General features: G+C 42.3%; 1 protein-coding gene across 3 annotated transcripts in view; it reads right to left on the reverse strand.

Annotated features, from left to right (window-relative positions):
* Positions 1-3,493: 3,493 nt before the first annotated feature.
* The window catches only part of GNPAT (glyceronephosphate O-acyltransferase), a 36,688-nt gene continuing 21,270 nt past the window's right edge, over positions 3,494-18,911 (reverse strand). For 2 of the 3 annotated variants that reach the window (XM_054524339.2, XM_024257146.3), the window contains 13 exons: positions 18,496-18,625; positions 15,938-16,065; positions 15,571-15,646; positions 15,193-15,344; positions 14,952-15,082; positions 13,456-13,679; positions 10,342-10,584; positions 8,946-9,025; positions 7,271-7,411; positions 6,010-6,109; positions 5,832-5,925; positions 5,126-5,187; positions 3,494-3,792 (listed from right to left, as the gene is read on the reverse strand). In XM_054524339.2, the coding sequence (XP_054380314.1) occupies positions 3,749-3,792; positions 5,126-5,187; positions 5,832-5,925; positions 6,010-6,109; positions 7,271-7,411; positions 8,946-9,025; positions 10,342-10,584; positions 13,456-13,679; positions 14,952-15,082; positions 15,193-15,344; positions 15,571-15,646; positions 15,938-16,065; positions 18,496-18,625 (1,605 nt within the window). In that variant the 3' untranslated portion in view covers positions 3,494-3,748. 3 annotated transcript variants of the gene reach the window in all.

Below are 18,911 nucleotides of genomic sequence, written 5' to 3' on the forward strand. Positions count from 1 at the left end.
TGATTAGGCCATGAGGGGTCTGCCCTTATCAATGAGATTAGTGCCTTTTAGAAGGACTGGGGGGACCCAGCTTAGGCCCTTTCTTCCACTTCCCGCCCTTCTGCCACGTGAGGACAGAGTGTTCATTCCCTCTGGGGGATGCAGCAGCAAGGTGTCACTTTAGAAGCAAAGACCAGGCTCTTACCAGACACCAACCCTGCTGGTGCCTTAAGCTTGGACTCTCCAGCTTCCAGAGCTGTGAGAAATAAATTTCTATTATTTATAAATTACCCAATCTCAGGCATTTTAGTATAGTAGAACAAACGGATTAAGATATCTACACTTATATTTAATCTTCCCAACAACTACAAGAGGTGGGTAGGTATCATCTCCATTTTATGAAAAGGAAAGCTGAAGCTTTGAGACTTTGCGCAAGTGAATTACACAAGACCACACAAGGCTAGTATATGGTAGAGTTGGGTTTCAAACCCAGTCAGTCTCCAGATACTGCTTTCTTGGCTACTACATTATACTGTGTTTGATGGGGAGATGGTCTTGAAAAACCAGATGCTGCAAGCATTTTTTTTTTTTTTTTTGTGACGGAGTCTCACTCTGTCACCCAGGCTGGAGGGCAGTGGTGCGATCTCGGCTCACTGCAACCTCCACCTCCTGGGCTCAAGCGATTCTCCTGCCTCAGCCACCTGAGTAGTTGGGATTACAGGCGCCCACCACCACGCCAGGCTAATTTTTTATATTTTATCTTGGCTCATTGCAACCTCCACCTCCTGGGTTCAAGCAATTCTTCTGCCTCAGCCTTCTGAGTAGCTGGGATTACAGGCACCTACCACTATGCCAGGCTAATTTTTTGTATTTTTAGTAGAGACAGGGTTTCACCATGTTGGCCAGGCTGGTCTCGAACTCCTGACATCAAGTGATCTGCCTGTCTCAGCCTCCCAAAGTGCTGGGATTATAGGCATAAGCCACCATACCCAGCCTGCAGGCTTTCTTTCTACTTATTTCAAAGCAGTAGCAGCTCCAGAATTTATAGGCAGTAGGTAGTGGAGGGGCATAAGCCATGTTTTTTTTTTTTTTCCAGACAAGGTCTCATTCATCATCCAAGTTGGAGTACAGTGGTGCAATTACAGCTCACTGCAGCCTTGACTTCTCGGGCTCAAGCGATGCTCTCATTTCAGCCTCCTGAGTAGCTGGGACTACAGGTGTGTCCCACTACATCCAGCTAATTTTTGTATTTTTTGTAGAGATGGGGTCCACTATGTTGCCCAGGCTGGTCTTGCACTCCTGGGCTCAAGTGGTCCTCTCGCCTTGGCCTCCCAAAGTGCTGGGATTACAGGCCGGAGCCTCTGCATCCGGCTAGCAATGTGGTTGAAAGGTATGGGTGTGTGTAACAGCAGGTCTGGGGTAGGGGACAGAGTACACACTTTGAAGCTTGAAGCTTGGTAGCACAGTAAGCATGCTATTCTTTCACAATAATTTTAGGTTTATTTAAAGTGTCGAGAGAGGGTGGTTAATGATGAAATTGAGAAGTGATAAGCTCTGCTCTCATGCCTGAAGCTTCTCCTTTTTTTTTTTTTTTTTTTTTGTCTTGCTCTGTCACCAGGCAGTGGTGCTATCTTGGCTCACTGTAACCTCTGCCTCCCGGGTTCAAGTAGTTCTCCTGCCTCAGCCTCACAAGTAGCTGGGACTACAGGCACATGTCACCACGCCCAGCTAATCTTTTGTATTTTTAGTAGAGATGGGGTTTCGCCATGTTGGCCAGGCTGGTCTCGATATCTTGACCTCATGATCCACTGGCCTCGGCCTCCCAAAGTGCTGGGATTACAGGTGTGAGCCACCACGCCCAGCCACCTAGAGCTGCTTCTGCTGCAGAGCCTCATTTGGTTTTCACTGGACCCCATTTTCCTTTCACCTCCACATTGTCTGCTTGCTTCACTAATGACAGAGCTGGCCAGGAGACAAGTCTAGCCACTTGCACCCAAAACTCCAAAGTCTTTGTCTAAACTTGACATGTGTTACAAACAGACCTACAAGGAAATAAAGGTCATCTGACTCATTCTTCAACATGTACATGCACAGCATGAGTGTCACGGTACAGAAAAACAAGTAACGAATTGGGTGTATGGGGATTCTTTCTAAGGCATGTCTACATTGCAAGAATTGGCCAGGGTCCTGGTCTCCCAATTGCCCTGGTCTCACAGCTTTTCTCTCCCTGGAGAACAGCAGCTCAGGTCCCCTATTCAGCAGGCATACAGGAGAGTCCTCAGCCAGGAACACTGTTCAACTGACTCTTCAACTCGCTCTCGGTCAATCTCAACAGACTCCTCCCTGGCTTCCCAAAGAAATCGAGAACCAGCCCCAAGCAGAGCCACAGAGAGGGCCTCCTGGTCACCAATGCATGGAGAGGATGGCTCTCCAATCTCAATGTGCAGCAGAAACAGCCTGGTCCTGGGGAACACACACACATTGCAGGACCCCTGAATGCAGGTAATCCCAGAATCATACCTTAAGAGACTTTTCAGGCTGGGTGCGGTGGCTCATGCCTGTAATCCCAGCATGAATCAAATTCATATGTTGAAACCTTTAACCCAATGTGCCTATATTTGGAGAGGAGTCTTTGAGGTGATTAATGTTAGAAGAAGTCATGAGGGGGGCCTCATGATGGGATCAGTGTCCTTAAAAGAAGAGGCATCAGAGAACTTGCTTCTTCTCCGAGTACACCCAGAGGTCATTCTGAGCACACAGTGAGATGGCAGCCACCTACAAGCCCAGAAAGGGGCCTCAAAATGAACCTACTACGCAAGTACCTTGATCTGGGACTTTCAGTTTCCACAAATGTGAGAAAACAAGTCTGTGTTTAAGCTGCCTAAGCTGTGTTTAAGCTGTTGTGTTACGGCACCCTGAAACTGACTAATGCGCCCTGCCTCTGTCTTCAATTTCACTATCTGTGACTTTTGTTTCAGCCATGTTGATCTTTTGGGAGCTCTGGAACCTGCGTCAGGACGTCCTGATCACTATTTTCTCTTGGCACACTGCACTCCACTGTCCCTTCCTCCGTTCACTCCAACCCTGCCACTCTAGGGGCTGGCTGCTGCTCAATCCAGTTCTCAGCTTACATGTCACTTCCAGAGGTGGCTACTTGCCAAGGTTTCTGGTGTTACCTACTTACTCTAAATTTCTCTTCTCTTGAATTCTTACACATATTTATGGTGCATCCCACAGCATCTTTTTGTTGCACATACTTGACTAATTCATTTTTGTTAATTAAGGCCCTAGGGTGGCCAACATTTAAAGCTAGCTAATTTATTAAATATCTCTTTCAAATTTGTACTTGTTTGAGGCAACTTTAATTAAAGCGAGCTACAAGTAACGTAGATATGCCCTTTTCATTTTCTTTTAATATCCAGAGCTTTCAGTGTTGTCATACTTCAAAAGTCAACATAAAAGTTTAATACATATAGTAAGCTGAAAAGTGTTAGTGAAATGAGCTGAGCTTTGCTTTTCCAAACATGTGTCCAAAAGTTTATTTTAACACACACACATAGTGTCAGATACAAACGCCTTTTAACCACTGTGGTGGGGAAGAGTAAACTGATTGCTTCCAATGATCATCTCTTCCCTCTGCGTCCACTGTTCTCAGAGTCTCAGGGAGTACGAGAGGATGTGTCTCTTCCTTTACTTCCCTGTTTGTTGTAATGAGTCCTTCGATGACAGTAATTACGTGACCGAATTTTCCATAACTATTTTTCGATTGTTAAAGTTTTGCAGTGGCTGGTTTTCCTATTGGTGTCTTACAACCTAAGATGAAAAAAGAGAAGCAGCTCATGAAATGCTGCTGATTTTGCCCTTCCTCATACAGCTGTTCCTTGGGCGACTGTCCAGGGGAGAAGCTGGAGACTTCTGCAGAGCTTCACAGGCTGGCCAGTACCCATGGGGACGCCAGCCCCCTCCACAAGGGAAGCGGCAGATGCTCCAAGAGGTGACGGCATGGCCACAGCCACAGGGCCAGGGCCAGGAGTTGAACCCCGTCATGTTTTCTGAACTCCAGTCCAGTATGTTCACGCTCACATCACATCTGCTTTCCGTGATTAAGTAATTGATTCCGTCACCCTCACAGGGCGAGGTGTTTGGGGTTGTTTTAGGTATATGAACCTCTTCAGACATGATATAAACAGAAGACTGGGATTTCGACCTACATATTTTTTTCTACAAGGTCTAGTACTTCTGCCTTCCCGATATGCATCAACTACCCCACTGCCCTTCTACCCTTTTCTTCAACCATTCTCCTTTTCTGTATGCCCCATTCTGGTCTTCTGCAAATCCCAACAGACATCTGTCTAAAGCTCCTCCATGCAGGTTTGACGAGGTACTGAATTAAGATTAGGTACAAAAACAGTACTTGGAAGACGATCCACTCAAGGACATCACGCTATTCAATATAATCAGCAGATTATTTTTCCAAATGTTAACACCCTCCTTTCTAAAATGGCCCCATCATTGCTAGGAAAAGTGTTCCTGACCCCCTCTGACTGTACCTCTGTTTATCTCAACACTCAAGGACTTTTATGTCAAGGAAGACAACACTCAAGGACTCTAATGTCAAGGAAGACAACACTCAAGGACTCTTTTTGGGCTAGACTATTTCTTCATAGCTGATAGGCTCTAGAGAAGAGTAAGGGTTGGATTACTCTCCCAAGGATGTGCTATCAGCCCCTAATTCTGAGTTCAGAAAGTCTACATGATAGAGACACTGACACTAATCCCTCACTTGGGAAAGAAGCAATGCAAGACAGACAGTGAGAGTATCAAACAAAGAGTGGAGATGAGGTACTCCCTCTGAGGCAAGGATGTGAAGGGTCTGGGCCTCTGGCTGAGATCAGTCATGTTAGGGACTGACTCTTTCTACTGTGTAAGACTGCTTCTTTTATGCCTGTTGTGTTTTGTTAATTTTCTTTGTGCTTTCTCTTTAGCTTCCTTGAAAAAATTCCAGACTACATAAGTAATTCCCTTTTATGTTAGAACTCTACTACTTACTGATCATTTTGATAAAGTATTTGGTGCCACAGTATACTTTCTTATTTTAATTCATCAACAAAATGTGAAAACTCTTATTTTATTAAACTGCACTTACCAAGCATTTCTTCTAATTTGGTTGTCGCAGGTTCATTCACATTAAATATATAGTTATTATTTCTAGGAGAAAATAACAAGCTTTATTATTACATAAACTCTGGGGAAAAGACAACTTTTATATTTTGTTCCTGATGGTAGCTATTGTAAGACTACTTTGCAATTGCCTTCCTCAAGGCTGGGCCTAAGTAGTTGAAAGGCCTCAGGCTCCTGTCCCACCTCCTGGCTTCTTGCTTCATTCTTCTGACCACATAAGAGACATGACTGCCAGAGTTTACATATTAAGCTTTATCATTGTTAAATTCAACCACTTAGAAGAACATATATCTATATGTTTATATATACATATACAGGTATGTATCTATATATGTATTATGTGTGTATTTACGTGTGTCTATGTGTGTCTACACTCGTATGCCCACTACACTCCCGAAAATCTTTCTTGTAATTATAAATTTCAATATTAAGTCAAAGCAAAAATATTGGCCTAAAGTTATTTCTTTCTTTGCTTCAGTTGCATTTCTATTCATAACCACATACAATTTTCAGGGTAACTCAAACTGACTTAACTAATTAGAGGATGGATAAGGAAAGTACAATATGGCATTTCCTAGATCATCCATTTCTATGTCTCTCTGGATTTTGAGCTCAAATGTCATTCATATCCTTGTTCCTTGAGCACTCATGGGATCTTGTACAGTACTTACATCTTCTTCTTCTCCACTACTCCGAGCCTCACACAGGCTGCTAAGGCATTTTTCTGCACATCAGAAGATAATACATCGTAACACTGATAGGTACCTAAATTTGGGGGTGAGGAAGAGTTAGTTGACCAGTTTTTATTCTCAACTAAAAGAAATCAGCACCCACAGAGCAGTGACTGACCTTGATCGAGAAGCTGACTTGTGAATTTTCTGACTGCGGCCAAGTACTGTTCCTCACTGAAGTGGTCCTCTTCTTCACTCAAAAGGTACTTGCAAATTATCTGATTTTAAGACGAAGGATGAGGGGAACAGAAAGAGAAAAAGGATAGCCAAGTTCAACAGAATAGTAAATAACTTTACATTGCCCCTCTTAAGAGAAGGATATATCACAACAGAGCAGCATAAAGACCCTCCAAGGAATGAGCACAGAAAAACCAAAGAATTTTTAGGGCATCTCCTTTGAGTTTACATTTTACAATTAGAAAAAGATTTAAAATAATAATTACATTTATTAAAGTATAATTTCTCACTTCAAGAGGTACAAGTTAATTACCATCAGCTTCGTATCTCTTATGCTACTTGGGAAGAGAGGGGTCAGATTTTAATAACTTTGCTTTTTTTCTCTAAATACACCTAACAAAGTACCATGCCCTAAAATACTTGATGATTTCTACTGTAGAACGGTGATTAAGGGTAGAACTAGCATTTATCAAATGCTTAGTAAGTGCTAGACTTTGTGCAAGGAGGCTGAATGAGTTATTTCACGGACCACAAGCACCAGGAAGTGGGTCCAGGTGCCCAGAGCCAGTGCAGTGCATGTATTATATGAATACAGCCGAGTCACAGCATCCTCTTCTCTCAAACATGTGGAAGTCCTTCCTACAGTTTATGTTTCAGACTCTTTCTCTCCCATTGAGTCCTGCCACAATTCCTGCTGGGCAACATACCATCCCGTCTCTCTAACTACTGCCAAGAGCTCTGACAAACGCTTTCAGAACTTGCACTTGAACTTTTTCTTTCCAACATAAACATCTGGTAATCTGTAACTGACTTTATGTATCACTCGTCTTGCCTTTACTGAGTGCCTGATATGTATCAAACCTCGAGGTTACATATTGACTGACGTGAAGGCCTCGTTAAGACATGAGACACAGTATGACAGATGGTGCTTGGGTGTAACTGTGGTCCTGTGAATACTGTGGCCATGGCATCACTAAGCTGTTGTCCTCTTGGGTCTGTAATGAACCAAGCTGCCTCCTGAATGCGGGGAGCAAGGTCTTACTGGTGAGGTGAAATCACTGATCGTATTACTCACTCTCTCTCCTTCTTCCATTTGCCTGGGGAAGATACCTGCCCCTCAGACTGGAAATAAGCACAGGATGAGAATGTCTTATTATATTTGATATGGGGGGCATGAAGGAGAACTTGCTAAATTTACATACCTGATAGCTTTTCACAAAAGGTTTAAAGAGTCCTATTAAAAATTCTAACACAGTATTTCCTTTCTCTGTAACTAGGATGTCTTTCGTAGTCACTTGTATGGCTTCACTTTTACAAAGCAGGTAACAGCCTTCTTCAAAGTCCTAGAAGGGAAGAGGAAGCCATAATGTTCATCTAGGTTAATGGGTATAGTGCCCATCTGAATACATGTACCCCCTCATCTAGGTTAATGGATATCTCTACACTGCCTATCTCAATATATGCAGCCGCATGCCCTCAGACAACAGAATACCAGCTATTTCCCCAACTTCCAGAACAATTCTGGTTGTGAGATAGTAGCCAGAGAAGCATCTGTTCTACATTCAAAATGTTTTCAAACACACACAACATTTCTGAGCCTTACAAATCACAACCTGGGTGATGGATTTTCTTTTACTTTGCAGAACCACTCCTTAATTTAAATAGGAAATACATACAGCAAGTCCTAAAAATACTTAGAATTATGCTATGGTTAATAACTTCCGGCTGGGCGTGGTGGCTCACACCTGTAATCCCAGCACTTTGAGAGGCTGAGGCGGGCGGATCACAAAGTCAGGAGATCAAGACCATCCTGGCTAACACGGTGAAACCCCGTCTCTACTAAAAATACAAAAAATTAGCCGGGCGTAGTGGCGGGCGCCTGTAGTCCCACCTACTTGGGAGGCTGAGGCAGGAGAATGGAGTGAACCCAGGAGGCAGAGCTTGCAGTGAGCTAAGATCGCACCACTGCACTCCCGCCTGAGCAACAGAGCCAGACTCCATCTCAAAAAAAAAAAAAAAAAAATTTCCAGCACTCCTGTTCCACTCCCTACAGAATCAAACCTCCTATCCTTAAAGCACACAAAAACCTAACATGCCTCTCATCTACTCCGTCACTTCCCACTTCAACCAAGCAGTCCAGCTGTGTGAGCCTGATGACTCCTCAGCTGTCTAGACCAGGCAGGACCACCACTCGCTACTCTCACAGTAAAAGGCACTTGCCTGGGTGACTCATTCTAACAACTTGCTAACAGGAAAATGTGTGCTGATTTTGTTGTGTTTGGTTTTTTTTTTTTTTTTTTTGAGACGGAGTCTTCCTCTGTCACCAGGCCAGAGTGCAGTGGCATGATCTTGGCTCACAGCAACCTCCACCTCCCGGGTTCAAGTGATTCTCCTGCCTCAGCCTCCTGAGTAGCTGGGACTACAGGCATGCGCCACCACGCCCAGCTAATTTTTGTATTTTTAGTAGAGACGGGGTTTCACCATGTTGGCCAGGATGGTCTCGATCTCTTGACCTCGTGATCCGCCTGCCTCAGCCTCCCAAAGTGCTGGGATTACAGGCATGAACCACTGCGCCCGGCTGTGTGCTGATTTTTAAACGTTTACTAAAATAAAGTTAGTTTAGTTGCAATGGCCACACTGATAGTTCAAAGAATGACTCTCCTCTCACCAGATAATCCCTAAGTTATTAATTAAACTTGATCAAGAGTCAAACTAGAGTCTGCTGAACTGTGAGCGCCCCAGTTTCTCTTGAAGTCTGCCCCACTTTGCCTTGAAGAAAGGGATGGCACACTGCCTGAGACACATCTGTGAACTCACCCCTAACATTTCTAGAACTCACACTGCAAACATACTTGCTCTTTGTTGTAAGCACTTTACCTTTAGTGTGTTTCCTGGAAGGAAGATGAACTCATCTGCAAAAACATCACGTAGGAAGCGAAAGCAACTGTAGACATCCTCTGGAAATAAATTCATCATGTAAAATTACAACATTGCCCTTTAAACTTTAAGGGAGTACCAGGAAGTCCTTACTATCACAAAATGTATTTCAAAGGCATATTTTATTCATGTAACAGGGACAAAAATTAAGTCCCCTGAGGGAAGCTAAATTAAACCCAAATCTTACCCACAGAGCAAACTACGGTCTAGCATAGTTTGTTTTGTTTTTTGTTTTTTGAGATGGAGTCTCGCTCTGTCACCCAGGCTGGAGTGCAATGGCGCAATCTTGGCTCACTGCAACCTCTGTCTCCTGGGGTCAAGCGATTCTCCAGCCTCAGCCTCCCAAGTAGCTGGGATTACAGGCACCCGCTGCCATGCCCAGCTAATTTTTGTATTTTAATAGAGACAGGGTTTCACCATGTTGGTCAGGCTGGACTCGAACTCCTGACATCGTGATCCTCCTACCTCAGCCTACCAAAGTGCTGGGATTACAGGCGTGAGCCACTGCGCCCAGCCCTAGCATAGTTTTTAAATGATTGACTCTAACTTACAACCAGGCTTCTACTCAGCGAGACATCACAGTCCTTAGAGGCCAGGACACTTCATTTTTCCCTACCCCATGGCTCCCTAGTAGGGAAGGAAAGGTACTGATTTCTTAATTTCCCTCTGTATTCATATTTCCTGGTATCTTTATTATAGCTGTAGCACTTTTCCTTAGAATCACTGTGGAGCTTTGAAAAGCCAAAACCAAAACCAAAACCAAACACCAATGGCTGGCCCATACCCCAGGTCAACTGAAGAAACTTTGGGGTGGGGCTCACTCCCCTAGCAATTCTAACATGGGGCCTTGACAGAACCCCCTGGCCTTGACTACAGGCTCCTGTGAACATGACCTGTACTGTACTCATTTTTATACTCCTGATGCAATTAGAACGAGACCGTGCATCTCGGGAGTACTCTTCTACTGCTGACTGCTCATCAGCCCACCTGCCTTTGCTGGATCAGGGAGCTGGCACAGCCGAAACAGTGCTGCAGACCAGGAAGTGGAGAACTGTACTCAAATGCCAGATCCTTCTCTCAGTAATTATGCAACTTTCTAGGCCTCATTTTCCATATTTATAAAAGGAAAGGTTTAGATTATTTCCAGGTCCTCCCAATTCCAAAATTCTAAGCAGATGAACAAGTATTTGGGGAACAAAGCTAACTTTTTCTCAGTGATAGGCCTGCTCTTCAACGGGGTGAGGCTGAACATTACAAGGCTTCAAATGTGGCTCCCTAAATGGAATGGAATGGCCAGACCTCTTCTAAAAGTCAAGATTGCATTCCTGAAAATTACCTTTCCTGAACCCTGGTGTCATCTGCAATGCTATTGCTACTAAGGACGGGCGGACAAAAATGTTGAGCAGCTGGTTCCTATAAGCTGAGCACATGAGGAGAGTGATGTGCTGGAAAATAAGTCCATCGACCACTTCTGAGTCTCCGGAGTCCACTTTCAGAATCACCTGGTCTTTGACAAGGCTGGCAATGTTGGAATGCAGAAGAATGCTGGCCTGGACAACTTCTTCAGCAGGTTTATTATCTACACACAAAGACAATTCATTCAAACAATATGGGTCACTGCAGGGAGTCTTAGGCCTAGCGTGTATTAACGTCATTAATGGTAATGTGACAGATGCTCATTTTCAAGTGACAGGTTTTACTGTCTACGATTTACGGTAATGATACCAAATGTGAAGAAAATTTTAAAAGTACTATTTCATAAATCAATTCTTTCTCTCTCTCTAAGGACATGTAACATACTTTCTTACCCCAAAAATTTGTCAGCCATTCTGAAAGGCACATCAGTTTCTACTCTGAAAATGAACACCACTTCTGTGTACTTCAGGAACCAAGGGAATCTAAAGTTTTGTAACAGCAAGTTACATAACTGGAAAGTCACATGCACGGGAATGTAAGAATACTAAGAAAAAGGCCCATGATTAGTGTATGAATACATTAAAACATACAACACACACACACACACACACACATGCACACACACCCCTTGCTTAGACCCATACCAAGATGGTAAAAATATCACTTTGCAGTTTTCCCCAAATCAAAGATAACTAAAGAGGCAGATCCATGGCATTTGTTGGTAGCTTATCACCTGACATATTGGCCTGCAGACAGCTGCCAGGCAGGTAGAATTACAGAAGCATAATGAAGAGATGGTGATATTTAACAAATATTCTCAGCATGGAAAATTATTCTACAGTTAACCTGAGCCAAAGAGCTGGCTGGCAGTGGCACACTGCTCAAGTTGGGTGGCAAGTTCTGCTACTGCTTCAAGGCAGGGACAAGTGAGAGGTATGGCTTCCTCCTGGACTTGATCACATTCATTCTTGACCAACTTGCCTTGTCTCAGCTTGCTCAATTGAATAATATTTTATGTGAAATGATCATAAAAAGCTTGAGATATGAACATGCTTAGGAATGTGGGTAATCTGCATAAAAAAAGAAAAAAGGAACAGAACTGTAGTGATACTGAACAGATACTCTTAGCTATGGATTAGTCATGGCATTTATCCTATCCTGAAAAAGCAAAACACTAGAAAAACAAGTACCTATGTTTTCATATGTTCCTGGGCCAAACAATGATGGGTTTGAGCCCTTTTAGCTATTTCTCATGACATCCAACACTTGCTACCTTGTATCATTATTAACACATCCTTTGCCTCCTACCAGACCCAGACTATCACAGCACAGAGAACAGATGTCTGATCTGTCTCTCTCTTGGTGACTGGCATTTTTGTCAGTAAATCCTGCTCATCTCTTGGCTGTGCCGAGTGCTTCCAGGGCTGCGGCTCAGGCATCTCAGGCATCCTGCATTTCTCACTGGGACAGAGCAGCCTCCTAACCTGGTTCTATACCTCCAGTCTTCTGGTGGTGGATGGTGGGGAGGGGGCGGGGAGGTCCACCTTTATTTTCCATCTACCCACCAACCCCCATCTGGGCCAACATTTTAACATCACTGATGAATCTCTGGGGCCCAAGCCTGCCATGTACATACTTCATCCCTGCCTTGGTGAGGCTCCTCTCCTGCTCTTCCTGAAGGGTTCAAAAGTCGCTTCTGTGAAGTCTTCCTGAGTATGGTCCCTTTCCTCTGCAGCACTCTCAGGAACCCTCTGCAGCATGCGTGTCGCTCCTTGTCTCTGTTCACTGAACCCTCACAACTTGTTTACACATTACCCACCCACCCTGCCCTCTGCAACCCAGGGGAACCTCCAGGACGGGGATGGCATCTTGTTCATCTTCATATCCCTGGTAGTACCCAGCACAGAGGAGGTATTCAGTATTGGCTTGATCAAAGAACAGTAGGTACTTGACTTCAAATAATTATCTGGTCTTAAAAAAAAAAATGCATTTCCAACTGTAGCCTGTACAATTTTTTTTTTTTTTTTTTTTTTTGAGACGGAATCTCACTCTGTCACCCAGGCTGAAGTGCAGTGGCGCAATCTTGGCTCACTGCAATCTCTGCCTCCCAGGTTCAGGCAATTTTCCTGCCTCAGCCTCCCAAGTAGCTGGGATTACAGGCGTGCGCCACCATGCCCAGCTAATTTTTGTGTTTTTAGTAGAGATGGAGTTTCACCATGTTGGTCAGGCTGGTCTGGAACTGCTGAACTCGTGATCCACCCGCCTCAGCCTCCCAAACTGCTGGGATTACGGGTGTGAGCCACCACGCCCGGCCTCTTTTTTTTTTTGGAGATGGGGTCTCACTATGTTACTGAGGCTGGTCTCGAACTTCTGGGCTCAAGTGATCCTCCCACCTCAGCCTCCCAAGTAGTTGGGATTATAGGTGTGTACCACCATGCCTGGCGAGGATTCATGACTTTATTTTCCACCGTACTAGGTGCCACGGAAATGGTATTCTAGTCCTCAAGATGTTTAGAGTCTCGTAGTGGGAAATGACATGTAAACAATTATTCTCAAATAATCAATGTGCTGTGTTCACTGTGTCCTATAGTGATAAAAACAGATTTGGTGTCCTTTCTCTTTTTCTTTCTTTTTTGAGACGGAGTCTCGCTCTGTCGCCCAGGCTGGAGTGCAGTGGCATGATCTCGGCTCACTGCAACCTCCGCCTCCTGGGTTCATGCCATTCTCCTGCCTCAGCCTCCCGAGTAGCTGGGACTACAGGCACCTACCACTACACCTGGTTAATTTTTTCTATTTTTTAGTAGAGACGGGATTTCACCGTGTTAGCCAGGATGGTCTCAATCTCCTGACCACGTGATCCACCCGCCTCGGCCTCCCAAAGTGCTGGGATTACAGGTGTGAACCACCGCGCCTGGCCTGTCCTTTCTCTTTCTGAGCAATCCTTTGCTCAAGTCCTCTATAGATTTTTCAGGTCCAGGTTATAACTCTTCCAAATTAAGCAAGCATTCTCAACACATATGTCCTACCTACATACCAGGCCAAATGAGAAACCCTCCAAATGCCTGGGTTAAGCCTTTTAGCCATAAAGTCTTTTCCACCAGAGCATCAAAGTCCATGGATGGCCGGTTCTGAAGCAGAACAGCAACTATTAGGGTCCAGGGGCTCAAAACCATGTTTTCAATCTGCAGAAGCTCCATTTTGTAGGCAACTTCAGTGACAAAGGCATGCATGTCCTCAGACTGTTTCTGAGGAATGTATCTAAAAGGAAGAGCACAGAGCAACAAATTACAGTTCTGTTACTTAGACAAATGGGGATGGAAAAAGACTGACCTTTTAGAAGGCTTCTCATACTTTGTGCCAACCGAATTCTCTCAGGTCAGGTGCAAACAGTATTCCTTTGCTTTACTATAGTGTAATCTGACCATACATTTCTGGACTATCCTCTTGAGAGGTGGTAAAAATAATGAAGGGGTCCAGGGTCCTATTATTCCTGGTTCCAGGCAAAAAACTTTTGTTGCTTCCTAAATAGGATACATCATTTCTCTGAGAATGGATGCCTGCCCCAGTAGACTAAATTACTGTCTTTTCAGAATGCATAGCGCACTGAACATATCTCCATTGTAGAACACACTTATCAGATTATATAATAACTATTTTATACTGAATGGGTGCCATTCAGTTTGTCTGACTTCATGCATGGATTACCAAACTTTGAATAGTACAATAAGGCCTACACAGAGCTGGCTGGAGCAGAGATACACACATGACCTAAAAATTGCCACACAGGTGGCTTAATGTGAAAGATGCAGCCAGTAAGGGTGCCCTGTACTAGGTAATAACCAGCCAAACCAATTTGAGATCTAAAGAGAGAAAGCCTGTGTCCGGAAAAAAACTAACATAAGCTTCTGTGATGACTAATGTAGCTGCTGGGAAACTGCTAAAGCTACAGATAAGTTACAAATGATGTTGCAGCACATGAGGCCTGGAGGGGCAGATGGTTTGTCTCCCTTACTTGTCCAGGTATATTTCTCCTAATTAAGAAAACTCAAACGTATATCTGTGTTCTGTATCCTGAAAGAACCTAATATATTTTCTTGCCTATAAAACTATAACCTTCTTGAGACTAAGGACTCACTCCCATTCATTACCATTATGCAATCCTTTCTAGGGTCAAAAATAATAGTACATACTTTGGCTAGCTTACCAATAGTGCTCAACAATTCCTGCACATATACTTGTTAATAATGGCATTATTTCTTCCCACTTTAGTTCCCTTGAGAAACATGATCATTGTCTGATTTTGCATATTTGACATACATATCTCATAGCTCATCTTTTTTTTGGGACAAACACATAATTCTTCTTTAATTGAAGGTTTCCACTGATGAAAACGGAATGATAACAGCATTTCTCACCATTTTCTCTGTGATCTTAAGTAAATCAAGAGAAGTGGTCAACTCCAGCATTGCAACTCACACCTTTGGATTTCAATCCTCATTTCTAAGACAGTTATTAAAACACAGGTCACACCTTGGAACCAAGTTATATGAGCTCCGACTCATCCTCCCAGCTGCCAAAGATCGAAGTGACACAGGATCTCCAAAGTACACATGGATGCTTCCAAAATTTTCAGAGAGAATCCTTCTGGCTTTCAACAACCCCTAATAGTACCATAACAGGGGGGAAGAAAACGAAAAGCAGTAAATTTAGAAATTAGTTGATGTGTCAGTCGGCACATTCTCTCAATTAAGCTAAAATCAAGCTCACGTACAGTTGTAGATTCTTTTGGTTTAGGAACCCCTAGAAGCTCATACACATAAAGAGTTTCTTCCAAGATCTTATCATAACTGATACTAATTGGGACAAGGTAGGTATCAAAAACTTCTCTTTTAAAAAATGGCTCCATCACAATATTCAGAAGACCTACAAAACACAGGGAGAAATGCTTCATCAACATATTGAAGAGCAGACCAAACATGGGCACATAAACAGAAAATACTAAAAGCATACATTACACACTAATCCCATCAATATCAACAGTTATACATTTACACTTGAAAAGAATATCTTGTTAAATAAAGTGTCAAGTTTTATGTAGCAGCTGATGTCTTTGGGTTTGTATTTTTCCTTTTAATCTGTAGTGACCTACCAAATTTAGGAGTCAATGTCTTGGCAGAGCGGCTTCTTGTCCCTTCGAGGAAAAATTCAACAGGAGCATAACCATTCTTTAAAGAGAAAACAAACAAAACACAAAACCCATTGCCTACTCTCAAAATGATAAATGCTTCTTTTGATTCCTTTTCCCAAGCTCCCTCCCAAGCTTCCTGAACAAACATGGCTTACACTGAAAATTAAACAAGAGAGTCACACAGATTAAACCAATTGCTGAGGTTATAAGCAGTTCTTGAGGGAAAGCGAAATAGCTAAGTGTTCTATTCAGAAGTTAAGAGTTTAAATGAGCAAACATCAGTGAAGAAAATATGGCTTAAGAATACTTGGGAATTATTTGCATTTACCCGTAACATAGTTTTTACATATTCAGAGAATACAGCCCAGTAGAGTTTATTGCCACCAAAGGTACGCCGCATGAAAAAGGCACCCGACATTCGTAGCAGCTCACCAACCATTTTCATTCCCAGGAAGTCTAAAAAAGAGGGGATAATATTTATTTGCAGATCTTGAAATCTTCTATAAAGATCTAAACTTAAACATGCCTATTTTTCATTTATATTTTATTATTTTATTTTATGAGATGGGATCTCGCTATGTTGGCCAGGCTGGTCGCAAACTTCCTGGCCTCAAGCAGTCCTCCTGCCTCGGCCTCCCAAAGTACTGGGATTACAGGCATAAGCCATTGTGCCTGGCCTAAACTCAAACATTATTAAGAAAGATTTCATAAATGTAAGATACCCCTATGATATTATTATACTTTGACATTAAAATACATAAGAGATATCTAATAGAATTATAGAAAAGAAGGGATTCTGTGGGCCAGGTGCTCACTGGGAGGTTACCTTGTGCTTCTCCATGCACCACTCCATTTACAAGTAGGCCAGCTAGAGCCAGGGGCCATAGCAGAGCAACATGACAATGTCATGATGCCAAATTCTTTAGTCAGCCATGCTGCGGAGCCTGACAACAGACCAACACGTGCCCTTCCTGCTCTGGACAGCCAGGCCAAACCCGCTCTCATCTTTTGCCTATCAGGAAAAAATATCAACCTACTTTTGTTGGAAGAGATTAAATAAGGCAAATCTTGTAAGAAGGGAAGATTGCTACCAGCAGTTTTAAAATAGTCTTTCTCTTCATTTCCCCTAATTTTCAAATAACTTCCTCACAAGTTTGTTCAGATGAAAATGCTTTTAAAGTGCTTAAGTTCTTGGCAGTTTTAACCTTACCATTCACTGCATTTATTAACAAACGTGTATACTTGAATCCTGGCTTTCCTGGCTACCCTAAAAGGGAGTGGATAAACAACTTATATGCCTTAGCAACCCCACTTTTGGGAATCGATCTTACAGGAATAAAAGCACTAATATAAAAATGTATTATGACATTGTTTATAACAGCAAAACTACTAAATTATGAAATATCCACATTGCTGAATATTATACAGCTATTAAAATTAATGTTAGACATGAAGTTGGACCCTTAACTTACACCATATACAAAAATTAACTCAAAAAACCAAAGACCTTAATGTAAGACCTGAAACCATAAAACTCTTAAGATAAAACATAAGGGAAAAGCTTCATGACCTTGGATTTGGCAATGATTTCTTGGATCTGATACCAAAAGCACAGGGAACCAAAGAAACAAACAGATCAATTGGACTACATCAATTAAAAACTTCCATGCATCAAAGAACACAATCCACACAGTGAAAAGGTAACCCATGAAATGGAAGATAATATTTGCAAATCATCTGTCTGATAAGGGGTAAATATCCAGGATGTAGAAACAATTCCTACAACTCAACAAAAAAAGCCCCGAGCAACCTAATTAAAAAATAACGGACTTGAATAGACATTTCTCCAAAGACATACAAATGGCCGATAAGCACACAAAAAAGATGCTCAGCATCACTTATCATTAGGGAAATGCAAATCAAAACTACAAGGAGATACCACTTCACACTCATTAAAATTATTATAAAAATATCAGAAAATAACAGGTGTTGGCAAGGATGCAGAAAAACTGGAACTCTTGTGCACTGTTGGTGGGAATGTAAAATGGTGCAGCTGCTAAGGAAGACAGTATGGTGGTTCCTCAAAAAATGAAAAAAAATTACCACAAGACCCAGCAATTCTAAATATACCATTTTTGTATATATATAAAAAAATGGAAAGCAGGGTCTTGAGCAGATGCGTTTCCAACTTCAAAAAGGAAGGAAATTCTGACACATGCTGTAACATGGATGAACCTTGAGGGCATTCTGTGAAGTGAAATATGCCAGTCACAAAAGGACATGTACTGTGGGATTCCACTTACATCAAGTATCTAGAGTAGTTCACAGAGACAGAAAGTAGAATGCCAATCGCCCAGGGTCGGGGGAGGGTAGATTGGGGAGTGTATTTAATGGGGACCATTTCGGTTTTGCAAGATGAAGAGTTCTGGAGATGGATGGTGTTGATAGCAGCACAACAGTGTAAATGTACTTAATGCCACTGAACTGTATTTTTGAAGATGACTTAGATGGTAAATTTGATGTTATATGTATTTTATCACAATTAAAAATAAACTTTAAAAAGTTAGATCTATTTATTGCCTAGAGAGGTAGCCATTAATATATTATCAAATAAAAAAAGCAAAAGGCAGGTAATACCTGTAAGTAGTGCAGTCTCATTTTTTAAGCCTACACCAAAGAACCCTGTGTGCATGAACTCCTGCAGATGTCTGTTCAGGCACAGTAAAGCACAGGACAAAGGACATAACTCAAGTTATTCAGTGCTAGGACTGGAAGAAAGGAGGAGAGGCTATTTTCATCATCATCTTCAAATACCTCAGTACTGCTAGAATATGCCAGTGAACTTTTTAATTTTTACACTTAAAAAAACAGAAAAACAATACATACCCATTCCTGCTGCTATAACTGGCACAGGCAAATCATAATTGTACAGAAGAAAAGACAACATGAGGAAGTCAATGTAACTTCGATGACTAGGCAGCAGAACAACAGGATGCTCCTGGATGGCTCTTTGTAGCTTGAAAGTAAATGTTACATTTTGAATAATTTCAGTTGTCATGTTACCAAATCACATCTCAAATCAGAAAATGGAAGAATAAGTCTATGTATAGAGGGAATACCCATCCTCTTTTTCTGCCTTCCTACCATACACACAAACGATTTGCTCTCATAAGGTAAAAGTACTGTTTCTAGTTAAACAATTTCACATAATGCAAGAATATTAAAAATGTAAATTTTTATGGATCAGAATAATGATAACAGTGATGATCGCTAACATATATTAGTTGGGCACTATATTAGCA

The sequence above is a fragment of the Pongo abelii genome, chromosome 1 (genome assembly GCF_028885655.2).
Source record: "Pongo abelii isolate AG06213 chromosome 1, NHGRI_mPonAbe1-v2.0_pri, whole genome shotgun sequence".
Taxonomy (NCBI): Eukaryota; Metazoa; Chordata; class Mammalia; order Primates; family Hominidae; genus Pongo; species Pongo abelii.